This window comes from Aspergillus tanneri (genome assembly GCF_003426965.1).
Source record: "Aspergillus tanneri strain NIH1004 chromosome Unknown AapTan_1_pilon_pilon_pilon, whole genome shotgun sequence".
Taxonomy (NCBI): domain Eukaryota; kingdom Fungi; phylum Ascomycota; class Eurotiomycetes; order Eurotiales; family Aspergillaceae; genus Aspergillus; species Aspergillus tanneri.
This window is the reverse complement of record NW_022984628.1, coordinates 4,191,303-4,211,699: the sequence shown is the minus strand read 5'-3', so window position 1 is coordinate 4,211,699 and position 20,397 is coordinate 4,191,303. Positions and strand designations below refer to the sequence as shown.

The 20,397-nt window shown below is 49.8% G+C and overlaps 8 protein-coding genes across 8 annotated transcripts; 5 read left to right on the top strand and 3 right to left on the bottom strand.

Moving 5' to 3' along the window:
• Window positions 1–450: 450 nt before the first annotated feature.
• Window positions 451–1,170, top strand: ATNIH1004_003381 (uncharacterized protein; the record flags this gene model as incomplete). Its single annotated transcript, XM_033568059.1, has 2 exons — window positions 451–652; window positions 731–1,170. The coding sequence occupies 2 exons, from the start codon at window positions 451–453 to the stop codon at window positions 1,168–1,170; spliced, it is 642 nt and encodes a 213-aa protein (XP_033430054.1).
• Window positions 1,171–1,382: 212 nt separating this feature from the next.
• Window positions 1,383–3,628, top strand: ATNIH1004_003380 (uncharacterized protein; the record flags this gene model as incomplete). Its single annotated transcript, XM_033568058.1, has 2 exons — window positions 1,383–3,194; window positions 3,251–3,628. 2 exons carry the CDS (start codon window positions 1,383–1,385, stop codon window positions 3,626–3,628), a joined length of 2,190 nt encoding a protein of 729 aa, XP_033430053.1.
• A 133-nt stretch (window positions 3,629–3,761) lies between these two features.
• Window positions 3,762–4,666, bottom strand: ATNIH1004_003379 (uncharacterized protein; the record flags this gene model as incomplete). The annotated part of the gene is made up of 2 exons (XM_033568057.1): window positions 3,762–4,326; window positions 4,383–4,666. The coding sequence occupies 2 exons, from the start codon at window positions 4,664–4,666 to the stop codon at window positions 3,762–3,764; spliced, it is 849 nt and encodes a 282-aa protein (XP_033430052.1).
• A 437-nt stretch (window positions 4,667–5,103) lies between these two features.
• Window positions 5,104–6,423, top strand: ATNIH1004_003378 (alpha/beta hydrolase; the record flags this gene model as incomplete). The annotated part of the gene is made up of 4 exons (XM_033568056.1): window positions 5,104–5,185; window positions 5,272–5,610; window positions 5,667–6,173; window positions 6,239–6,423. 4 exons carry the CDS (start codon window positions 5,104–5,106, stop codon window positions 6,421–6,423), a joined length of 1,113 nt encoding a protein of 370 aa, XP_033430051.1.
• Window positions 6,424–6,882: 459 nt separating this feature from the next.
• On the bottom strand, window positions 6,883–8,677 carry ATNIH1004_003377 (cytochrome P450; the record flags this gene model as incomplete). Its single annotated transcript, XM_033568055.1, has 6 exons — window positions 6,883–6,987; window positions 7,037–7,126; window positions 7,175–7,622; window positions 7,679–7,902; window positions 7,953–8,315; window positions 8,369–8,677. The coding sequence occupies 6 exons, from the start codon at window positions 8,675–8,677 to the stop codon at window positions 6,883–6,885; spliced, it is 1,539 nt and encodes a 512-aa protein (XP_033430050.1).
• Window positions 8,678–9,362: 685 nt separating this feature from the next.
• Window positions 9,363–11,066, top strand: ATNIH1004_003376 (uncharacterized protein; the record flags this gene model as incomplete). The annotated part of the gene is made up of 2 exons (XM_033568054.1): window positions 9,363–9,625; window positions 9,680–11,066. 2 exons carry the CDS (start codon window positions 9,363–9,365, stop codon window positions 11,064–11,066), a joined length of 1,650 nt encoding a protein of 549 aa, XP_033430049.1.
• A 483-nt stretch (window positions 11,067–11,549) lies between these two features.
• On the bottom strand, window positions 11,550–13,299 carry ATNIH1004_003375 (uncharacterized protein; the record flags this gene model as incomplete). The annotated part of the gene is made up of 6 exons (XM_033568053.1): window positions 11,550–11,907; window positions 11,969–12,179; window positions 12,241–12,297; window positions 12,348–12,673; window positions 12,726–12,852; window positions 12,921–13,299. 6 exons carry the CDS (start codon window positions 13,297–13,299, stop codon window positions 11,550–11,552), a joined length of 1,458 nt encoding a protein of 485 aa, XP_033430048.1.
• Window positions 13,300–15,691: 2,392 nt separating this feature from the next.
• Window positions 15,692–17,191, top strand: ATNIH1004_003374 (uncharacterized protein; the record flags this gene model as incomplete). Its single annotated transcript, XM_033568052.1, has 5 exons — window positions 15,692–15,761; window positions 15,861–16,035; window positions 16,105–16,148; window positions 16,208–16,275; window positions 16,346–17,191. The coding sequence occupies 5 exons, from the start codon at window positions 15,692–15,694 to the stop codon at window positions 17,189–17,191; spliced, it is 1,203 nt and encodes a 400-aa protein (XP_033430047.1).
• Window positions 17,192–20,397: the final 3,206 nt, after the last annotated feature.

Sequence of the window (20,397 nt, the reverse complement as noted above, 5' to 3'; positions counted from 1 at the left end):
TTCTGCTTGTTGAATACGCTAAAGTCCCAGCGTTGCAGAAAACTCTGGTAGAAGCCAGCTGCAAAAAGCCACGCGGAAGAGCATATATTACAGTTTGGCCTGCACCGACATGGCGCTGATCTACATTTGAAGCCGTCTTATTGCTTACTCCCTAAATGCCGTGTAATTGAATCCGCTTACCGTGTATATGGACCGGAGTAATGAGAGGCGGATGTTGCTCTCTGGGGCGGACAGTGTTCACGTACTCCGCTCCAGTTCCCTGCAGCCTTGCTGTGCCCCCTCCAGCATGAAAAGATCTGGATATCCAAGTATATTTGGCATGTAATCAGTAGTCGACAATCATAAATCGACCCACAGCCACGAGGTCAAACAAGTTTTGCGACATATACATTGGTGAGGCTTTCACCATGGCCCCAAACTTCGATACCCCCACTATGTATACCCCCCAACATGAACGCACGCTTCGATCGCGCGACTCTGTGCTTGGACGACGATTCCAGCAAGGAGGGTGTTCACTCCTTGTCGGATCTGATTCAGTTCAATGCCGACCACAACCCTGACCATTTGTTCGCCATCCAGGAGGTGAAGCTTGGCCAGCAGCGACAACTGGAGCGAGTGACCTTTCGAACCCTACATCATGCAGTCCTGGCTTGTAGGGACTAGTTATCTGCCAATTTTCCAGTTCGGGGTAACAAAGAGCCCATTTGTCTTCTTATGGAGAGTGATCTAGGGCTCTTCATCTACCTCTCCTCCCTCCTCTCCCTTGAGAGCCCTGTTCTTCTCCTCTCTGCTCGACTGGGCCCAGCAGCCATCAGCCATCTCGTCTCAAAGACCGGCTCATCTGCCATTCTAACCTCGAAAAGAACAGTATCCCAAGCGTCTCAGGCAACACTTGACAGTCCTATCAAAATCCTTAACGCCCCTCCATTTTCGGAATTCCTGACCTCACCTTCCATCAAGTACGCAGGCCAACGTGTTCCAAGCGTTCCATCTCACAAGGACGAGCCCGGCGCACTTATACTGCATTCATCTGGGACCACTGGACTGCCCAAGCCTATCTTTCTCACGCATCGGTACATCCTGGGCTACGCCGCGTGTCACCGTCTGCAGCCCGAAGAGTCAGTAGGCCGTGTGAACGTCTCGACACTGCCACTCTACCATGTATGCTAGTAACCCCCCCCCCCCCCAAGGTTTTACAAGATGTATAGAATACTAAATCTATCCAGGGCTTTGGCCTCCTTGCCCCATGTCTCAGTTTATCTATAGGAAAGCCATGTTGCTTCCCTTCCCCTTCCACCATCCCCTCCGCTTCCTCCACCATCCAACTCCTCCAATCTACCAATGCCCTGACTCTGATGACTGTACCCTCAATAATCGAAGAAATGGCATCCTCCTCGGAACCATCCATTCTTGCAACGCTTCGACCCCTTGACTTCGTGGCTGTGGGTGGTGGTGCCATCAAACCTGTGATCGGCGAAAAGCTGCATAGCCAGGGTATACCCCTGCTGAATCATTACGGGGCCACTGAGATCGGAGCAGTTGCACACATTTTTATTCCAGACCGAAGCTACGACTGGCACTATCTGCGTCTCAGAAGCGACTTCGGATTGCAGGTCAAGAGCATCGAATCCGACAACGTCTTGCACTGCAAACTGATCGGGTATCCGTTCGGATGGGGACGAGCGTTTGAGGTGCAAGACCTTCTAGAGAGGAACCCAGCTTCCATTGATGATGTCGAAGTCAAGATTTTGGGAAGGAAGGACGATGTGATTGTTCTTGCTACGGGTGAGAAGGTTCTCCCGCAGCTGTTGGAAGAGACATTGAATGTGAAGACGGGCATCAAGACGGCTGTCGTCTTCGGCGAACACCGCGAGACTGTCGGCGTGCTCATTGAACCACAGCAACCAATTGCTCCTGCTGAATACCAGGGATTTATCAACAAGGTATGGATGTGGATCGATGAGGTTAATCATCGTGTCGATCGACATGCCCGGGTTCCCTCCCACGATGCTGTCGTGGTGGTCCCAGAGGGCAAGTCCATCCCTCGATCTGACAAGGGATCTGTCATGAGGAATGAGGTTTCTCGCGTTTTTGCCGATGAGATTGAACGTGCATATTGGTCACTGAGCAAGAATGATATTTATCTCGATCCTGCCAATGCCCTCCCAGGTTTACGAGCCTTAATCCAGGCTAGTTTGGGAGATCGCATTAAGACATCCATTGCCAACGAGTCGGATTTCTTCGACCTGGGCATGGACTCTCTAGAGGCCACTCGCCTTTCCCGACGGCTTAACTCGCTCCCAAACAGAGCCTCATTCCCAGGGCTCACGGAAGAAGTACGTCCGGACTTCATTTACCAGCACCCAACTCTCTCATCTTTAGCAGGAGCCATGACGGGTGAACCGGCCTCACAGCCAGGATATCAAAGAGCACTCGAGATGCAGGATACGCTGCGGGAAGCATTGAATTGCATCCGGCGCGCTGGAAGTGAAGTCGTTCTGCTCACTGGATCGACAGGTACACTGGGAGTACACATGCTGGAGATCCTCTGTCGCAACCCTCATGTTAAGAGTATTGTTTGTGTTAACCGCCCCCAGCCAGGTGTAGATGCATGGACTCGGCAAGAGGAAGCCTGTCGCTCCAAGGGGATACAGCTACCTAACTCAGGCAAGGACAAGATCGTCTTCTTCCAAACTGCCACCCATGACCACCACTTGGGTCTCCCAACTGAGGTCTACACCAGCTTGACCTCCAGGGTCACGCACATCATCCATAATGCCTGGCCGATGGATTTCAAGCGGCAGCTCTCCTCTTTCCAGGCTCCCATTCAGTCGCTCTGCAATCTTATCCAGCTCGCCAAAGATATTCACACTCTCCGACCGAATGTGGTCCCGCGGCTTGTATTCACTTCCTCCATTGCCGTCACAGGCCGATACCCCGAAAGACGGGTCGCTGAGCAGCGCATGACGGATCCAAACTGGGCCGTGGCAATGGGGTACGCCGAAGCCAAGTGGGTTTGTGAGGGTCTATTGGATGATGCCGCGCAGGCTTCTCCAGGCTCCTTTCAACCGGTGATTGTGCGTCTCGGACAGCTCAGTGGCTCGAATCACTCGGGGTTCTGGACAAAGACAGAACATCTGCCTACTCTGGTCTCCACGTCGGCCAAAATCGGAGCTCTTCCTAATATTCAGGGGGTAAGTGACCAAAACACACATATAAAAGGACACAGAGTACTGATTTCTACTTACAGAGCTACTCGTGGCTGCCTATGGACATCGCCGGCCGTGTAGTGTCAGAGATTACTCTCTCTGACAGCCAGCAACACTTCTACCATGTGGAAAATCCTATTCGGCAACCTTGGGCAGATTTGCTGATCTCCTTGCGCTCTGAGCTGGGCTTGTCATTGGTCGAGTATGAGGACTGGATTAAGCAGGCTCGTCAGACGGGCCTGCTCACGGGTCTTGAGGACTTTTTTGCCAGTGACTTTGAGAACCTTGCCAGTGGGCCGATTATACTGCGGACCGATGCTTCGAGGGCTGTTGCTCGAACACTCAGGTCCTGTGGTGGAGTTGGCGTGGATTTGCTGGCGAAATATTTGCAGTCGTGGAAGGATCAGGGCGCTTTGTAGATTCTTTTATGTAAATACTAGGAATATAAGCTAGAGAACATATAGGAATTGTCCGCAAGCAGTAGGAATAGCACGGAAATCATATTCAGGATCAATCGTGCGTCGCTTAGCTGGTCTCTCCATAGTTGAATAGCTACTCGAAATCAGTGCTCCCAGTCAGCTCCTTCCAGTCATAGATATCCTCACGAACCCGATCCAAAATCGACGGAATCAGATAAACCGCATCGTTACCCAAAGCTAGTCTCGAAGGCAGAGTCTTTCCCTCGCATCGGCCAGTCTGCGTCAGCGCTTCAACCAGCAAGTCCGCCGCAACAACCGGATTGCCTGGCTGCTTGCGGTTCTTTTCATCTAAAGTCGACAAAGCGGCCTCCACGGGACCAGCAATGTCTGAAATGCGTTTCTGTGCCCGCTTGCGATTGGAGTCGGTCAGGAAGTTGGTGCGAAAGTAGCCAGGCTCTACTGCCACCACCTCGATCCCCAGATGGGCGACTTCAGCACGCAAAGCCTCCGAGTTGATCGAACAGGCTGCCTTGGAGCTACAGTAAATTCCAGCACCAGCGACACCGCGCCAGCTCCCAATAGACGCCATGTTGCAGATGACCCCAGCGTGGTTTTGGCGCATGTGAGGAAGAATGGCACGGGCGACGTTGAGCTGGCCGATGACGTTGGTGTCGTACTGGTGGAAGACTTCCTCCGCACTGGGACATGTCTTAGTATCGTGTAGGAAGCTCGTATCCTGAGAATTTTGACGTACCTGACCTCCTCAATTCCCCCAGTCAGAATGTAGCCTGCGTTGTTCACGAGGATGTCGATCCGCCGCGTCTTTGCCAGCACATCAGACACAATGCCATTCAACTTTTCGTCCTGCCAGGTCACATCCAGCTCGTAGACTAGAGCACCCTTGCTCTCGAGATCAGCGAGAGTGGCAACTTGACGCGCAGTTGCCACTACAACGTCGCCCCGCCGCAGGGCAGCTTCTGCGATGCATTTGCCAAATCCGGAGGAACAGCCGGTGATGAGCCAGACTTTCGATGCCATACTAGAATAGAGTGCAAAGAATGTATTGAATGTCGCAAATACGAGGGAGAGCAACCAAGGAATGAATTAAAGCCGCCGTGGTGTACTGGACCGGAGTACGAGGTGCTGAGCTGCCTGTCATCTGTGGCGCATTTCTCCGCTGCAGATCACTTTTCGGCGCCAACCTGCCGAAATCCGTTGGACCGAAGACCTGGAGACATCATCTACCGGCGGAATTTGAATACGAGAGACTTGTATACTCCGGCCCATTGTAGAGAGGCAATCGTGAAGGCAAAATAATGTCCAGAAAGAGGTGGAACTTTATCTAAAAGACACAGGAGTCTCACGAAACTCCAACGCATTTCCAAGAGATTCTAAGAAACGCGCAGGCAAAGACAAGTAGTCAACCTTGAATCTCTACCACTCACCAGTGTCAGATCTGAAATAAGGCTTGCAGAATGTTGGCTGGATTGTCTCTCGCATTGGCTTTGCTGCCCCTGGCCTGGACGGGGGCTGTTGCTCTTCCTCACAATTCCAACAGTATAATCTTGCCCTTCTATATTTATCCTTATTATATCTGCCTTTCTCGTTTACTGTCTATGGCTAACTAACTCACGCCATCGCAGGGTCTGTTAGTGTCACCGAATGGGGCGCCACATGCACCGAGCGACTTCTGCCGGTGCATCTAGAAAAGACTTCGACCCAGAACTTCACTCTGGACAGCTACGGCCACGAGGTTTTCTATGCTCTTACTCGCAAGGAGATCCTTATCAGCGGCACCTACAATGTCTCCACCCGCACCTGTATCCCCAAGGGCGGCGCCAAGTCCGATACTATCCAGCTGCTGGCCCACGGCGCCACCTACACCAAGCACATGTGGGATTTCGCATATCAGCCCGAGCGGTACAGCTGGACCAAGCATATGAACGAGGCCGGATACGCGACCATGGCCTTTGACCTGATTGGTATAAGTCTATCCTGCTGTATATAATGCTCCAGCATATTCTCACACCCGCAATAGGTGCCGGAAACAGCACTCGCCCCGATGCCATGCACGAAGTCCAGACCCAGGCCCACGTAGAGACCGCCCGCCAATTCATCAAGGCCCTCAAGGCCGGCGAGATCGACGGTCACCGCTGGAAGCGTGTTGTATACGTTGGCTTCTCTATCGGCGCTGCCGTTGGCAACTCCCTCGCAACGCAGTACCCTACCGCGGCCGACCAGCTCGTCCTCCTGGGCCTGTCATGGTACACTGACTATATCTACCCAGCCCTTCTGATGATGCTGCGCGCCGAAGCCAACAAGATCGACCCACAGCGCTGGGGATTCATGCCCGATCTCTACACCACCATGCCCAGTCTGGCGACCCGTCGGTTCTCGCATCTCTACGGGGACTTTGACCATGGTGTTGAAATCCCGGACTGGGAGGACCTGGACGCCGACACAGTCGGAGAGGCTGTCAGCTTCATGTTCCACGCCAAAGAAGCTCCGGAGTACAAGGGCCCAGTCTTCCTGGCTCTTGGGAACAGTACGCTCCCTTTTCCCCCCTTCCCCTTGTTCTTCTCGGTAAAGTCCATGGCTGATCTGAAACAGACGATGTCACCTTTTGCGGTATTTCTTGTGGAGATCACCATCTAGAGGTCTACAACAAGTTCCCAGCCGCCGCGGACCATCGCCCTCTGCTTTACCCTAATACCGGCCACAATATCCTCCTGCACCGTACTGGCCGCAAGATGCTGCACGACGTTACTGATTTCATTCGCAAGCATGATAAATAGACGCGGATTCAGGCCTAGCTGGGTTAAGTCTGAGGGCATGTTGCTTTCGGGGAAGGACTATGGTGTACATAGATCGAGAGATACCTGCTATGTCAATGAAAGGGTTTGGAAAAGGAGTCTATCCTTCTGCTAGTTTATTTCGTACTCCACTTCGGTCATATTACCTTTCAGCTTAAGGTCTGCACTTCTAATGGTTCAGGAATTCGAATCGGTCAAGTTTACTCGTCTCTGGGGTTCCCAGAAACAAAAATATTCTGAGTTCTCATCCAAATTATTCGGGACTCTTGCCATGCTTGAAAAGAACTGGACCGCGTGTAGTGTGTATATCACTCGATGCGTAGTATTTCAGTATGAGGTGTAGAAAGCTGCTCTATCCCCAAGGAATTGTATTGTGAAGTTCCATTTTATTGACAACTCGACGGTTGTAACATCTTAAACGTAGTCGTCTTGTAAACCCATCTACGGCCACTGGCTCCTCCTCTTCATGATCACATTAAAGTCAAACTGTGGCACAAACCATCGGTTCTCAACTCTCCACTTGCTACCAGGATTCTCAAGCTCAATCTGCTTATATTAGACCCGTTATTTCTCTGTGATAAACAAGTTGACATACCTCATAAGCTTGCAGCAACGTCGGCACCAGCTTATAAACCTCCAAGTGCGAGATATTCTTCCCAATGCACGATCGATGGCCGTGGCCAAACTACGACTGTTACTCCTGCAATCTTCAACTGACATGGATGGCCCTTACCGTCAACAAGCTGTTCTCCATCTTCTTCACAGCAACCTCATCCTTCCCCAGCCATCGTTCAGGTTTCCAATAATCGGCGTCTGCACCGAAGGTCTCTTCGTCACGGTGCACGACCCACGCATTCATACCCACAATGGTTCCCTCGGGCAGGAATTCGCCGCAGATTTCCACTCCACCCTCTGGGACAACTCTTTCCAAAGGAAGACCGAAGGGCGGATGGATTCGGCCTGCCTCTTTGATGCAGGCGTCGAGATACGCAAGTTGCCGGCTTTGCTTCCATGTTACGATGGGAGAGAGGGATCCAGTCTTGGCTGCTGTTCGCAGTTCATCCATCAGTTTGGTCATGGTTTCTGGGTTTTGAAGCAGGTTGTAGAAGATGGTTCGAAGCATGATGGCTGTTGTGTCACTGCCAGCTGTGATGTTTGACTGCGTCCATGCCAGGAGTGCCCTAGAACTAAATATCAGATATACACAATTTTCTCGAATTCGCGCACGATCGCCTACCATTGCGGTACACTCTTATCCTTCGCCATCGCGTCAATGAATCGGGACAAGAAATCTCGGTCATTCAGATTCTTCGCCTCACCGGATGGGCTGTTCATCAACTTCATCCGCTCATTCTGTCTGGTTGCGGCAAAGTCACCCATCGCAGACCACGAGGCTTTGCGCAGGCGAGAAATCCACGGATTCTTAACCCAGAATTCATCGATCCACGGCATTTGGCCGACCTAGCCCTACATCTTAGCCTAGTCATATCATCTCTAGAAGAGTAACGTACCGGCGCCACATACTGGAAATACTTCCAGATATCTCCCATGATATTATCAATATCCTCTCCCTTCTCAAGGAAACCCAGTCGCTGAGAGAATGTGATCTCCCCCACAACATCAAAGGCGAACATTTGCAACCACATCCCAAAGTCTAGGGGTCGGCCCTGGTTAGCGAATCGGAGGTCTAACTGGTCAAAAAAACAGCGGATGGTCTGGTCTACGAATGGCTCGAAGGAGACGAGATTGCTCATGGAATATATACTGGCAATGGGCTTCTTGAGCATGCGGTGGATGTCCTCATCTTGTGTAGCGAACAGCCCGGGGAGGATCTTTCCTTTGGACATGGGGAGGATGACTTGGTAGAATTTGGACTGCTCCTGGTTAGGTCCTTTATTTTGATTAACGAAGTTGTATTCTGGCCAACCTTCTTATACTTTCCACTGAATCCGTAGATAACGGGAGCCTCCTTAGGATCCCCGACTGAAACCATATTCGGCCCAAAACGCACCAACTTGCCATACTTCCGGTGCAGGTCGATGTGGATATCGTGTGCCCGTCTACTCCAGACCCAGTAGAAGCGTGGGATATTCGAAATTGAGGCAAAGAACGGTCCGCGGATACGGCGTAGCCTAGCATAAGCTGAGGCAAGATAAAGGACGAGTCCTCCCGCCACGATCCATGGCAGGTACGCTGTAAGAGCGTTGAAAATTTCTACAGACGACGAATCCAACATGATGCTGTACAATTTTCAAGAGATGGTATTTGTGAAGCTGTAATCCTAAATTGGTTTCTCTGCTGCCCGCTTTGCGTAGCTCGCTCAAGATGTAGCTGGTGCTCGTAGAGGACCGGAGTACTCGGGAAATCGCGTCATATCCTGGCCTGGCGAGTTCCTCGAAGCTTGCTGAGGGGGCTCTTTAGCATTATTATCTATGAACGTGTGGAATACTGAAATAAATAAAGTCAATGATGCTATACTGCACTCCCCTGTTTTATAGACGCAGAGTCTATAGACTCCTTGACTACATCAGAGACAGGGCACCTTAGCTTGAATTAAAGGAGACTGCAATATGTAGTGGACCTGGTTACGGACTGGAGCACTGGGGATATAAACTTGAAGCCATTCCCACCCATTCCCCATGCGTACTCAAATCAACACCTAACATCCCGAGCACAGCCCAGAAGTAAGACAGCAAACATATGTCTCCTCAAGCACTCGCAGCCTTAGATACGATAGTTCCCTCGTTCGGATTTGCCCTGATCCCTGCCTAGCGTCGTCAGCGTGAGGTCGATCATTGTACTCCGGTCCGCTAATCCCGACACGAAGCGACTCCCATAAAAAGCTTTGTTCCTACAAGACATATTAACAGCTCTGAAGAGGCTCTACGCCTCATACAGGTCCCCTAAACTCAGTAGCAATCATGATCGACGTTGAGAAGCACAGCGATATCGGCCCTCCAGCCAGCCCTGAGCCACCTGCGACGTCCGAGGCGAGGGAGGTGCGTGGCTTCGCCTGGATCGTGGTGGTAGGATCCATTCTCTCGGCGACTTTTCTTTACGGTTTGGATCAGACGATTGTGGCCAATATCCAGCCTGCTATAGTGGACCGTTTTGACTCGCTGGGCCAGCTGTCTTGGATCTCAGTGGCTTTTCTGCTGGGAGCTGCCAGTAGCAACCTGTTCTGGTGGGTTCAGTCATGACCGGCAATATAAGATGTCAGTCCTCTAACGGGCAACAGGGGCCAGATGTATGGTCGATTCAACGTGAAATGGCTGTATTTTGCCTGCGTGGGCCTCTTCGAATTGGGATCCACGGTGTGCGGTGCTGCGCCGTCGATGGCAGCCCTCATCGTTGGACGTGCCCTCTGCGGCTTTGGAGGCGCCGGAATGTACACTGGATCCATGGCCTTGCTCTCCCTCACCACAACAGAAAAGGAGCGGCCGTTTTACCTGGGTCTTCCCGGCCTCACCTGGGGAGCTGGGACCGTTCTGGGACCCGTCCTGGGAGGTGCCTTCTCCGATAGCAGCGCAGGCTGGCGCTGGGCGTTCTACATCAATCTGTGCATCGGTGCCCTCTGTGTCCCAGTGTATATCTTCCTGGTCCCTAGTAAAGACGCCAATCCCGGTCTCTCCTTCTGGCGTCGCCTTAAGGGGGTCGACCTCCTAGGGTTCATCCTGATGACGGGCACTTTCACAGCCGGGCTCATGGCAATATCTTTCGGAGGCACCGATTACCCCTGGAACAGCCCGCAGATCATCGCATTGTTCGTCGTGGCCGGTGTTGTGACGATCCTTTTCTGGGTGCAACAGTTCCTCGCCATCGGCGTCAAGCGAGAGCACGTCTCCTTCCCCTTGGCCTTCCTGAAAGAGCACAAGCTGCTCCTTGTCGCCCTCGTAGAAGCCTCTGCCATCACAGCCACCTTCATCCCCATTTATTTCCTCCCTCTGTTCTTCCAGTTCGTGCACGGCGACTCAGCCCTAGACACGGGTGTCCGCATTCTTCCCTACGTTGTCTTCTGCGTCTTTTCGTGTCTCCTCAGCGGCCACGTCGTCAGCAAAAACGGCCAGTGGCTCCCCTGGTTCCTCGGCGGCGGCGCACTCGTCCTCGCTGGGAGTGTCGCTCTCTACACCGTCAACGAGAGAACCTCCACCGCAAAGGTATACGGATATAGTGTCGTGATTGGCTTTGGTGCGGGTGCATACCTCCAGTTGCCTTTCGCTGTGGCCCAGATGATCGTTGAACCCAGTTACATTACCGCAGCAGTCGGCTTCATGGCCTTTGCGCAGCTCTCAGCGCCCTCGGTGAGCATGGCCATCGCCAACGCAGTGTTTATCAACCAGTCCACCATTCAGATCTCACATATCCTACATTCCTGGTCGAGGGACGATATCCAGCGAGTCATTTCGGGTCTGGGAGGGAGCGAGCTTGCATCATTGGATGATGGGACGAGTCGTCGTGTTATCGAGATCATTGTGCAGAATATCAGCAAGGCGTATATTCTATGCTTTGTTGGGGCGAGTCTGGCCATTATTATCTCGGTTTATTTGGCGATTGACCAGCTGTCGTCAAAGAAGAAGGGGAAAGATTCGAATCACGGGGATGAGAGTGATGGGCAAGCGGCGTGATTGTACCATGTCCAGGGGTATAATGGAAGTGATGGCCTTTACGCTAGTTACTTCTGGCTTATATTGAATGTCAGAACGAGATGTATTTATCTTAAAGCACTTACGATGTGTCGAATTGAGTAGAATACATGTTGATCATGCATGCGTGGCAATAGGAACTTCGAAGTGGATAGCCCTGTAGTCATACCAAATCTTACTATTTCCACTGATTATAATCCGCTTCAAGAGTCTAACTTCGCTCAAATACGCTTGAATGTATACACGACATTTTTACCGAGCTGGAGCGGACTCAAGCCTCGTTTATCTCGAAAACCCTGGCCCTCACAACACCCAAGTGTAAGTACACTCTAATTCTGCGGCTCACATACACCGGCGTCAGAAGGAACAGGTTCCACAGTCTACATCCAAGTAAAATTATCTCCAAGCAAACACAATCCGTGTATGTAATACTAATGAATCAAACAACTCGCATGCTAGTTCCCTCTATAATCCCTCATTCAACAACGGCGAACCAGGCAACACACACTCCACCAGTCCAACCTGACTCCGGCAGTCGTAGATCTTCCTAAGAACCAGTCCCGCCCGACCAGCAATATCCTTGAATTCCGCAGGAGTACGTTCAATGCCGTTAATCAGCGCCATCATGGCCACATCACGCTGGTGGCTGTAACGTGTGAAATAGCCGTAGTTTGCAGGCAGCGGCTTAGGAGCAGATTCGATCTCCTTGCACCCCAGGGTGGTGTTCATCACTTGGTCGCAGATGAGGATTCGAGATCGCTCGCCCATGCTTCCGCGGATAGCTGAGAGAATTTGGACACAGTAGTCGTCGGACCAGTCGTGCCTGGTGGGTTATGATGGTTAGGGAATATTGTGAGGTGTGAGAGATGGCTCGGGCAACCTACATGATGTATCGGAGCCAGTAGACATCAGCTCCCTTGACAGGGTTCTCTTTGAAAAAGTCGTGAGTCACGAAAGACACGCGGCCTTCTGCGAGGGCCTTGGGGTTTTCGGCCGGCCAAACTGAGGACTGCGCCTGCTTCAAGGCCGGGGCGCGGTCTTGCACTACAAAGTTCAGCTCAGGATAGAGGTGAGAGAGCTGGATACAGAATCCACCTGTAGCACAAACTCAGCATCTATTGTTGACTCCTTAAAAATCCAGACAAGACTTGCTCACCAACACCGCCTCCAACATCGACAATCTGTGCCTTTCCGAGAGATTTCCAGGGGTAATCTGTGACCCCTCAGCATCTGTTATAAAAACAATTTGTCAAGAGACCTTACCGTAAAGATGAGCGTTGCCAAAGACCAGTCCACCGGCAAACATGGCCAGACAAAAGTTGGCGTGCTCTGGACGCGCAACAACTTCGTCGGGCTCTTTGTCCTTGATCTTGTCGTTCAGGGTTGGACCCCATGGCCCGGGATATCCTCCGAATGGATAGTCTTTCAGCTGTCCAGAAGGAACTTGCTCCTCAAACCACTCCCAGCGAGTCTGCGTCGTTCCCATTGTATCTTGGAATGCCGTCTTGCGCACGTCATAGGACGGTCCCTTCTCCGCATCAAGAAGAGTCTTGGGGAGAAAGTCAGACGCGCTGTAGATGTCCAAAGCACTATATATTTATTAGTTGACACGAAACAGAGGGGTTGACGATTAAAACCTACAACATGATGATATAGGCACGGAGAGGCTCATTGTTCACCAACGCCGCCGAGATCGTATTGTTCGCAAATACACTCGGCAGCACTTCCTGGAAGACATGGATCGAGCAAAGACAGCGCATCAATCGGCCTACAGTGCATAGATGTTAGTCTCAGCGAATAAATGCCAGAAGCAGCAGGGACTGACAAGTCACTCACCCAACTTCCGCTTCTCAATGCCCGTGGCCTCACTGAGCTCCTCGATGGTCGCCTTCTGGCCCTCCTTCTTGGCGATCACATCAGGAACACGAAGCTCAGCAACAATATGCAAGGCGCGGGCCTCGTTGTACTGGGACGATACCTCGAGCAGACGGCTGGACGGCTCAGACACCAGCTCTGTCAACAAACCGGAAGCTGAAAGCAGCGTCTTCTGCGCATTAAAGAGAGCTGGCGAGGCGATGTTCGATACCGAGCCAGTCTCGGTCCCTGCAGGGGTTTCTGTGGCCCATTGGTCGATGATAAGCCTGGCCGTGCGACTGATGAGGTCGGACAGCTCAAGGAGCCGAGCTGCGTCGGCGATGGTTCGCTGGGCAGACATCTTGTCTATGGTAATTTAATTGCCTTCCTTTCTGGCCTTTTTTCAATTATTAGATTTGTTTACGTAGACAGCAAACGTTCTTCTCAAACTCCGGTCTTATCTCCTCGCATGTATTGAGATGTTTATAAGAGATTCCTCTATGTTGGACCACAGTCTCCAGTGAGTCCTCGAACTACTCTCTCTATCTGGGTTCTCCATGAATCATCTGGGACCGGAGTAGAGAGCGGGCTGACCGCAGTAAGAGGCATGGATATGAGATGTACGTGGATTGAGACGCAATCCTCCAGCCTCGGCAGTGGATAATAAATTACTCCGACCAAAGGACTTCACTGGAGAGAAAAATGAAACTCAGGATAATCAAAATTGCGAGGCTAGGAAAAGAAACATAGCTTCATGCAGACCAGTAGGCAGCTACCTATAAGAATCTTTCCGGTTAATTAACGTGAACGGGTGAGACATGATGACTTTAGAACCGAGGAATGAACTGGCTCCAAGATTGATTACGCACTCGTTTATTACGACAAAGGTCCATGATGAGGTCTGGGCATGACCCAGAGTACCTCCCCCCCAATGCCGTGCGAAAGAGACGATGAAGCAAGAGTAAAGGAAAGTTACACAGAGTCCCGACACGAGGGTTAACAAAAAAGTAGAAATATAGAAGGATTTGATCGACGTGGCTGGCTCTCGTATCGGCGAGGGGGGTGACACGACTAGCAGGGTTCTGAAGAACCGCTTGCTGCGTTCTCGTTCAACCCTCCTCATTTAGGGCTATATGCCGAGGTTCTCAGAGCACACATATCAGACTTTGTATCGCACGTTCCCGCCCAGAGAATCGGCTTTCTTTCTTTTCTTTCTTTTTTGGGGCTCGAACTGGTTATATTAGCAGAGGGGGGTTAGGGAACGCTTTGACAGAGAGGCAAATCTGACAGGTCTTGTCGTGGACCCCCCAGTTAGCTCAGTATTAGGGTTGGCTTCGCTTACGACCTGCACCAGGGTCTTCGAATCCCATTTGTGCGAAATCTCAGAACATGCCAGGCCAGAATATCTACTCCGTACTCCGTATTATCATAGTTAGCAGCAATCTGACAGTGCAATCACGGACCTGAACCAGTGCGTTTATCGGGATTTTGCTTTCCCTTGAGTATGGGATGATGATCAACAACCAACCACCGGCCGCTAAGAGATGGTAGTCGATGAGTCGTGAAGAATATCCCCGAAGAGGGGAAACGTCTATCATTAATTTCAAGCATGTGGCGTTGGGACTAATTGATCTTACCGCACCGTCAAGCCGTCGCAATCGAGTAAGAGAACGACTGGGGATTTGGATAAGCTTTTGGCGGAATTACAATATTCCACGCCCTTCTCCCATTGAATCAGGAGCCTCGCCGAGCATTGATCTGCTGAAGATCTGCAAATGGTACTCCGTGGTCGAAAGAAAAGCATTACAGAGCGTCACAGCGATATGGGCCCAGAGTGTACTCCGGTCCACGCATGGCTGCGCGAATGTTGGCAACCACAGTGCAGGCGAAAGCCAAGATTAGCCTCCCAGACGATTGGTTTCAGCTTCAGCAAGACCTTGTCTGCCACAGTGGGTTCTGTCAGAAATACGAGTACACCACAAACGTGGCTCTGTTGTTTGCATGTAATAATAGGAACTATATCTGTCCATCTGACACACCCCCTCGGCGTGTACGTATGTATTTTGCATATTGTTACTACACGGTGGGCTATTTATTTAGTATCTTCTCTTGCTAGCCTTCTGCGTCTTGCCTCCGAGGATTTTTCTTCCTCTGGGCTTGCGTCTGGGTCTAGTTCTGTCAGAAAAGAGAGGTGGTCAAGCAAGGATTGATTCGAACGCTGGACCGTTTCAGAGCTAATGAGACTCTTAATTGTCAGAAATACCACTAAACTGTAAGGAAGTGGCGCTGTTACAGTTTGCGCAGGTAATAATACTATATCTGTCCATCTGACAGGTTCATCGCTGTCGCTCTGCTCTGTCCAGGCCGTTGGCGGCTTATATGGCGGCCACCTATGGTGACTCCTAGACTCATTGGGCGGTAAAGAAAGCAGCATACCGTAAGCCATCTACAGCTATTGAAGAATACGAGCTGCTATCGCAAAGTCGGAAATGAGAGTACTAGCAAACATGAGGGGTAAACGAGATGAAATAGGTCCCTCGTATTAAGAATGGAGAAGATTATTCTGGCAATCAGCGATCAGCAAAAGGATGAACGGGAAGAGACAAAACCGACTGAAGCTTCGCTTGCTCTCTTCCACTTATAAGTCTGTCGTCCCTGCAGAAAGCGATGCAAATCACCCCAAGTGTGGATCCAGACAGACAGCCAAGAACAATCGCCAAGGGTAGAACAAACAATAGGAAATACCTCGTACAATGGCACGTCTAGCCAAGAAATGGACAGCAGAGGAGGATGACACGTTACGTCGGGAGGTGGAATCACAGCGTTAGTCTGCTGCACCCTCAGTTCCTGTCCCTGCCCTGTTTGCTCTGGATTGGTCATACCAAGAATAGTCGACCTAACCACTGTGCCTCATCTACTTAGCGTCCGGCTCAGAAGTGCGGGATTGGTGCCACATTGCAGAAAAGCTTCCCGGACGAACGAACAAAGATTGTCGCAAACGATGGCACAACACGATGGCAGGGGAATTCCGCAAGGGCCTGTGGGCCAAGCAGGAGGACGAACAACTGAAGAAGGCCATTGCCAAGCACGGGACAAGGTGACGAAAGGGACAAACGTAGAAGAGAGATGGTGCTGAAAGAGCAGTTGGGCTAATTAGTAGGTGTAGATGGACTGTCGTCGCGAGTGTTGTGAAAACACGCAGTGCGGAGCGTAAGTGCCCGTGGCAGAAAGATTATTTCCCTTTACTGACCATGGATGATGAGGACTAGAATGCGCGAAGCGTTGGCAACATTCGCTGAACCCCGACCTGGATCGCAGCGAGTGGACCGAAAGCGAGGTCAGTGGACAGATAAAATACCCCTTCTCCTCGGTACGTGGGATTCCTGATCCTAAATGGTGCGGACAAGCAGGATCAAACATTGGTCGAGGCTGTAAAGGCTGTCGGACGGCAATGGACACATATCCAGCGTATATATTTTGCTGAACGCTCCAAGAACGCTATTAAGAACCGGTCAGTTTTTGGTCAACAATTGCCCACCGGGCTTACTGCAGATGCTTATATGAGGGAAATTTCCAGCTATACGATCGTTTCCCGGAAGCTCCGAAGGCAGGCTCAAGGCACACAGGTGAGCGAAGGCACGGCTCCAGATAGAGGATCGAACGACGAGGACTCGGACGATGATGATGATATGAGCGAAGACGACGTAGAAAGCGACAAGGATGAGAGTGGACACGCGTCGTCATCCTCCCCTTATAACCGGTCTCAAGGCGAGCCTTCCATTACAGAGATGCAGAATGTGCTGTCAGATTCATCCTGGAACCAGTTTTATCCAATGCTTGGAGGAGCTCATCCGTCCATGCACGACGTCGCCCCAGGATCTTCATCGAATCCTTGGGCGTGGGAACCCTCGCTGAGCTCGGCCGCTCTGATGGACACCAGCTCGGACCCCTTCCCGCACAATAACGATTCGACATTCCTAGATCTTATGATGACGGACTCGGGCAGCCGATCTACTAGCTCCGACACGCTGGCCTATCCTTCTACCACCCAACTAGACTGTTCCATGCCCTGGAAATGCCCCAGCGAACTTGAGGGGTCCTGCGAGGATCTGATCATCCCTTCTAGCGCAGGCAGGTCTACCAACACAGTAGCTGTGAAGCTAACATTAGACAACCCTGATTCTGAAACCATGCAGTTGCTGATGAAAATTGCGATCGACAAAAAAGCAAGGTTTCTCGTGGAAAGGCAGTGAAATTGGGAAAGTGATATCTTAGAGGGGGAATGTCTTGTCAGTTAGATTGGGAGTCGGTTAGATCTGTCCTTTGATGTCTACGATATGCCAAATTGTGTAACTCCATAGAAGTGCTCAACATAAAGTTACCAGATACGAGAATTTTGATCTGGGATGGCGACCCCATCTCTTCTTAAGAAGCCGTTTGGTAGACCTCGGATTCAGATCACAGCCATTAGCTTCCATTTGGGAACATAAATGCCTACACAGGTCACTCAGGGGGTCACTCGGCAAGCGAATTTGTGTATGTGACTCGGACCTTGTCGCCATTTCCATTTCCGGCTCAGTCCGTTCTATAATCTCACTATGATGCGAGAAAGCGTCTTTCAATCCTTTGTCCCGGTCCCAGCCTGGTTGAAATTAGACAATCCCCTAGCAGCTACCAGAGGTGAGAACTGTCAGATAGTATAGAGCTAGACCTGTTTAGGCTCAAATCTCGATGACAGCTCATTAAGACCGGAATAGCTGAAACCCAGACCGGGAGCTCCAACCGGATTCCATATACTGTTCGAATTTGACCCTTTACTACTGTAACGCTCACACCCCGTCGCCAATAAAAAGTGGTAAACTGTCTGCCTGCTCATAAATGGATACTATAACCTGCTTACTGCAGTATGTATCCCAGTTTCCCAGCAGCTGGTTGTTGTTCATGGCGACAATGTAGTTGGAGTTCATCTGGTCGAGCGAAATATATCTTTCAACGCCACATCCAACGGGGCCAGTGTTTTGGAATTGGAAAGTAGTCCTACAGGCGTTTACTTGATCGACATCGTAGAAGATAGCTCGTGCACCGTCGGTATATGTGAGTAGCTGTAGACAACAGCCCTTTTGATGGTAGACGCGATTAACATGCTGGGCTCTGCACAAATGGCACAATTTATCGCCCATCAGTCGGACATTCAGTAATCGCTATAAAATAGCACTTTTTATAACCTTAGTATATCAACAATAATGCAACTATTTTTTAAAAATTTTTGTAGGTTATAACTAAATAATAATTTATTCTTGGGAATATTATTTTAACTATTGTTCTTATTATCCCTGCTATCCCATAGTATAAATAACTTGTCCATTAACCTAATACCAGCAAATGCACCTGATTCAAAACTGGTTGGAGAGATATCTAGCGGATGGCGCTTGGATAAAAATTGTTGTGGCTCCATATCTCGCTCGACGTTGCAGTCATTACTGGTTTGTTTGATTAGGCTAGCCACTCTTCAGCACCTTGAATCGATGACACTGAAGGCAGACACATCCACCTTCTCCAGTCGTGTCTTCAAATTGAATATACGTTCCTGGAAAATAGCTGCCGGATTTAAAGCCACAGTAGATGCAGAAACGGTGTATTTTCTCCATAGCACCAGAAAAGGGATAGCTTTCCCCCTTTCATTTCACCGTTTTATTAGAGAAGTGTCCAGCGGATCGGATTTGTAGACATATGACAGGCGAAAAGTTTGAGCCGTGCTATTGGTTGACCCAGAGCAATGCTTTGCTGCAGGCTTGGCAAGAATTAAAGTTCGGATGAATAATCATAATTCGGGACAACGTAGTCGGACACCGAATGGGCCGATTTCTCACCGCCCCGCCTCCTCCCACCATTTGGATGATATTTGACGTCTTTATTGCTATACAAATGAAATATATTATAAAATAATGAGCGTAGTACTATCTAGTAGGGCATTTTAATCGAATATGGCCCTGAATATTGCAATTACTACATGTAGGGGGCCTCCGTAGCCTTGGTGCCTGAGCCTCTGCCTGAATTGCCTCCTCCCTTTCCTGCATTATTTGTAGTGCCTTATTAGTGGTTAGACTGCCTGCATCTTGAACAGGGAGAACGGGGACAACAGGAACAACAGGGATAATGGGGTCATGTAGCGTCCGTCACAAGAATGTGCAACTGTGAAGGGCTAGAGCCCGTTTAACCTCTCGGGCCAATGTCCCTATTATCCCTATTGTCCCTATTGCCCCTATTGTCCCTACTGTCCCTACTGTCCCTATTGTCCCTATTGTCCCTATTGTCCCTACTGTCCCTACTGTCCCTATTGTCCCTATTGTCCCTATTGTCCCTACTGTCCCTATTGTCCCTATTGTCCCTATTGTCCCTATTGTCCCTATTGTCCCTACTGGCCCTGTTGGCACCTTTGGCCCTCGATCCATGTCACGTGACCTTCACGTTGTCTACCGCTCATTTTCCTCTTCCTTTCTTCCCTTCTTCAACGATTCCTTCTTGTACATAACCTATCTTGTAGGTTCTATGGGTTCAGCCCTTGACATTAAGCGATTATTTAATTATACTCACGATATATGCCACTATCGTCGTGGTTAATTAAAACCAAGTACAATCCGAGGACTAATGCTTTATTAGTTCGCTACCAACTTTAAGGTTAAGCAAAAAAAATAGAGGTTATTAAGGAGTATTTTTCTGCTGGAGAAGCTGTATTATTAGATCAAGCTCGGAAACTAATACCCCAGCTTGAAACTTTTGAGCCAATTAGTGACAACGAAGAGGAGGATCAAGAGCCTGGTGTTAAGGATATATAACGAATAGAGAGCTATGATAATAATTTAGAGGATGGAAAGACTAATTAAAGCAAGCAACTATAGCATAACCGATCAACGAAACAAATATCTGAGGCTTTTAATGACGATAATAATAACCTTCCAGAAATACCAATAGATGTCAAATAAGTTGGTGGTAATAGTGACGTAAACAAGGTCATAAAACGAACTCCCCTACACCTAGCAGAAGAAGCAACCTAATAATCCATAATAATAATCACAAGGATGATCATATGTTGATCAATATAATCAAGAAACCATCTAAAACAACCATTTTAAGCACCTTTCAAGAATAGTGTCTACTTTCCTATTCGGTATTAGCCGAATATCGAATAATAGATAAGGGCACGCAAGGACGGTCGGGACGTATTCGGAAGCAACCAAGGTTACCCGGTAGATTTCAGATTGATTTGAGATAGTCTATCTAGTATGAAAATAATAACATTATATTTACTGGATTAAAAACTTTAATAATTAATGATTACACAGTGATGACTTGAAAAATACAAAGGAAGCTGCATAAATAATGCACGCTCAAAAAAGTCACAAGGCTGGGCATGTATGGCCTGTTTCATATCCACTGGATATCCTCAAATATCCAGAGG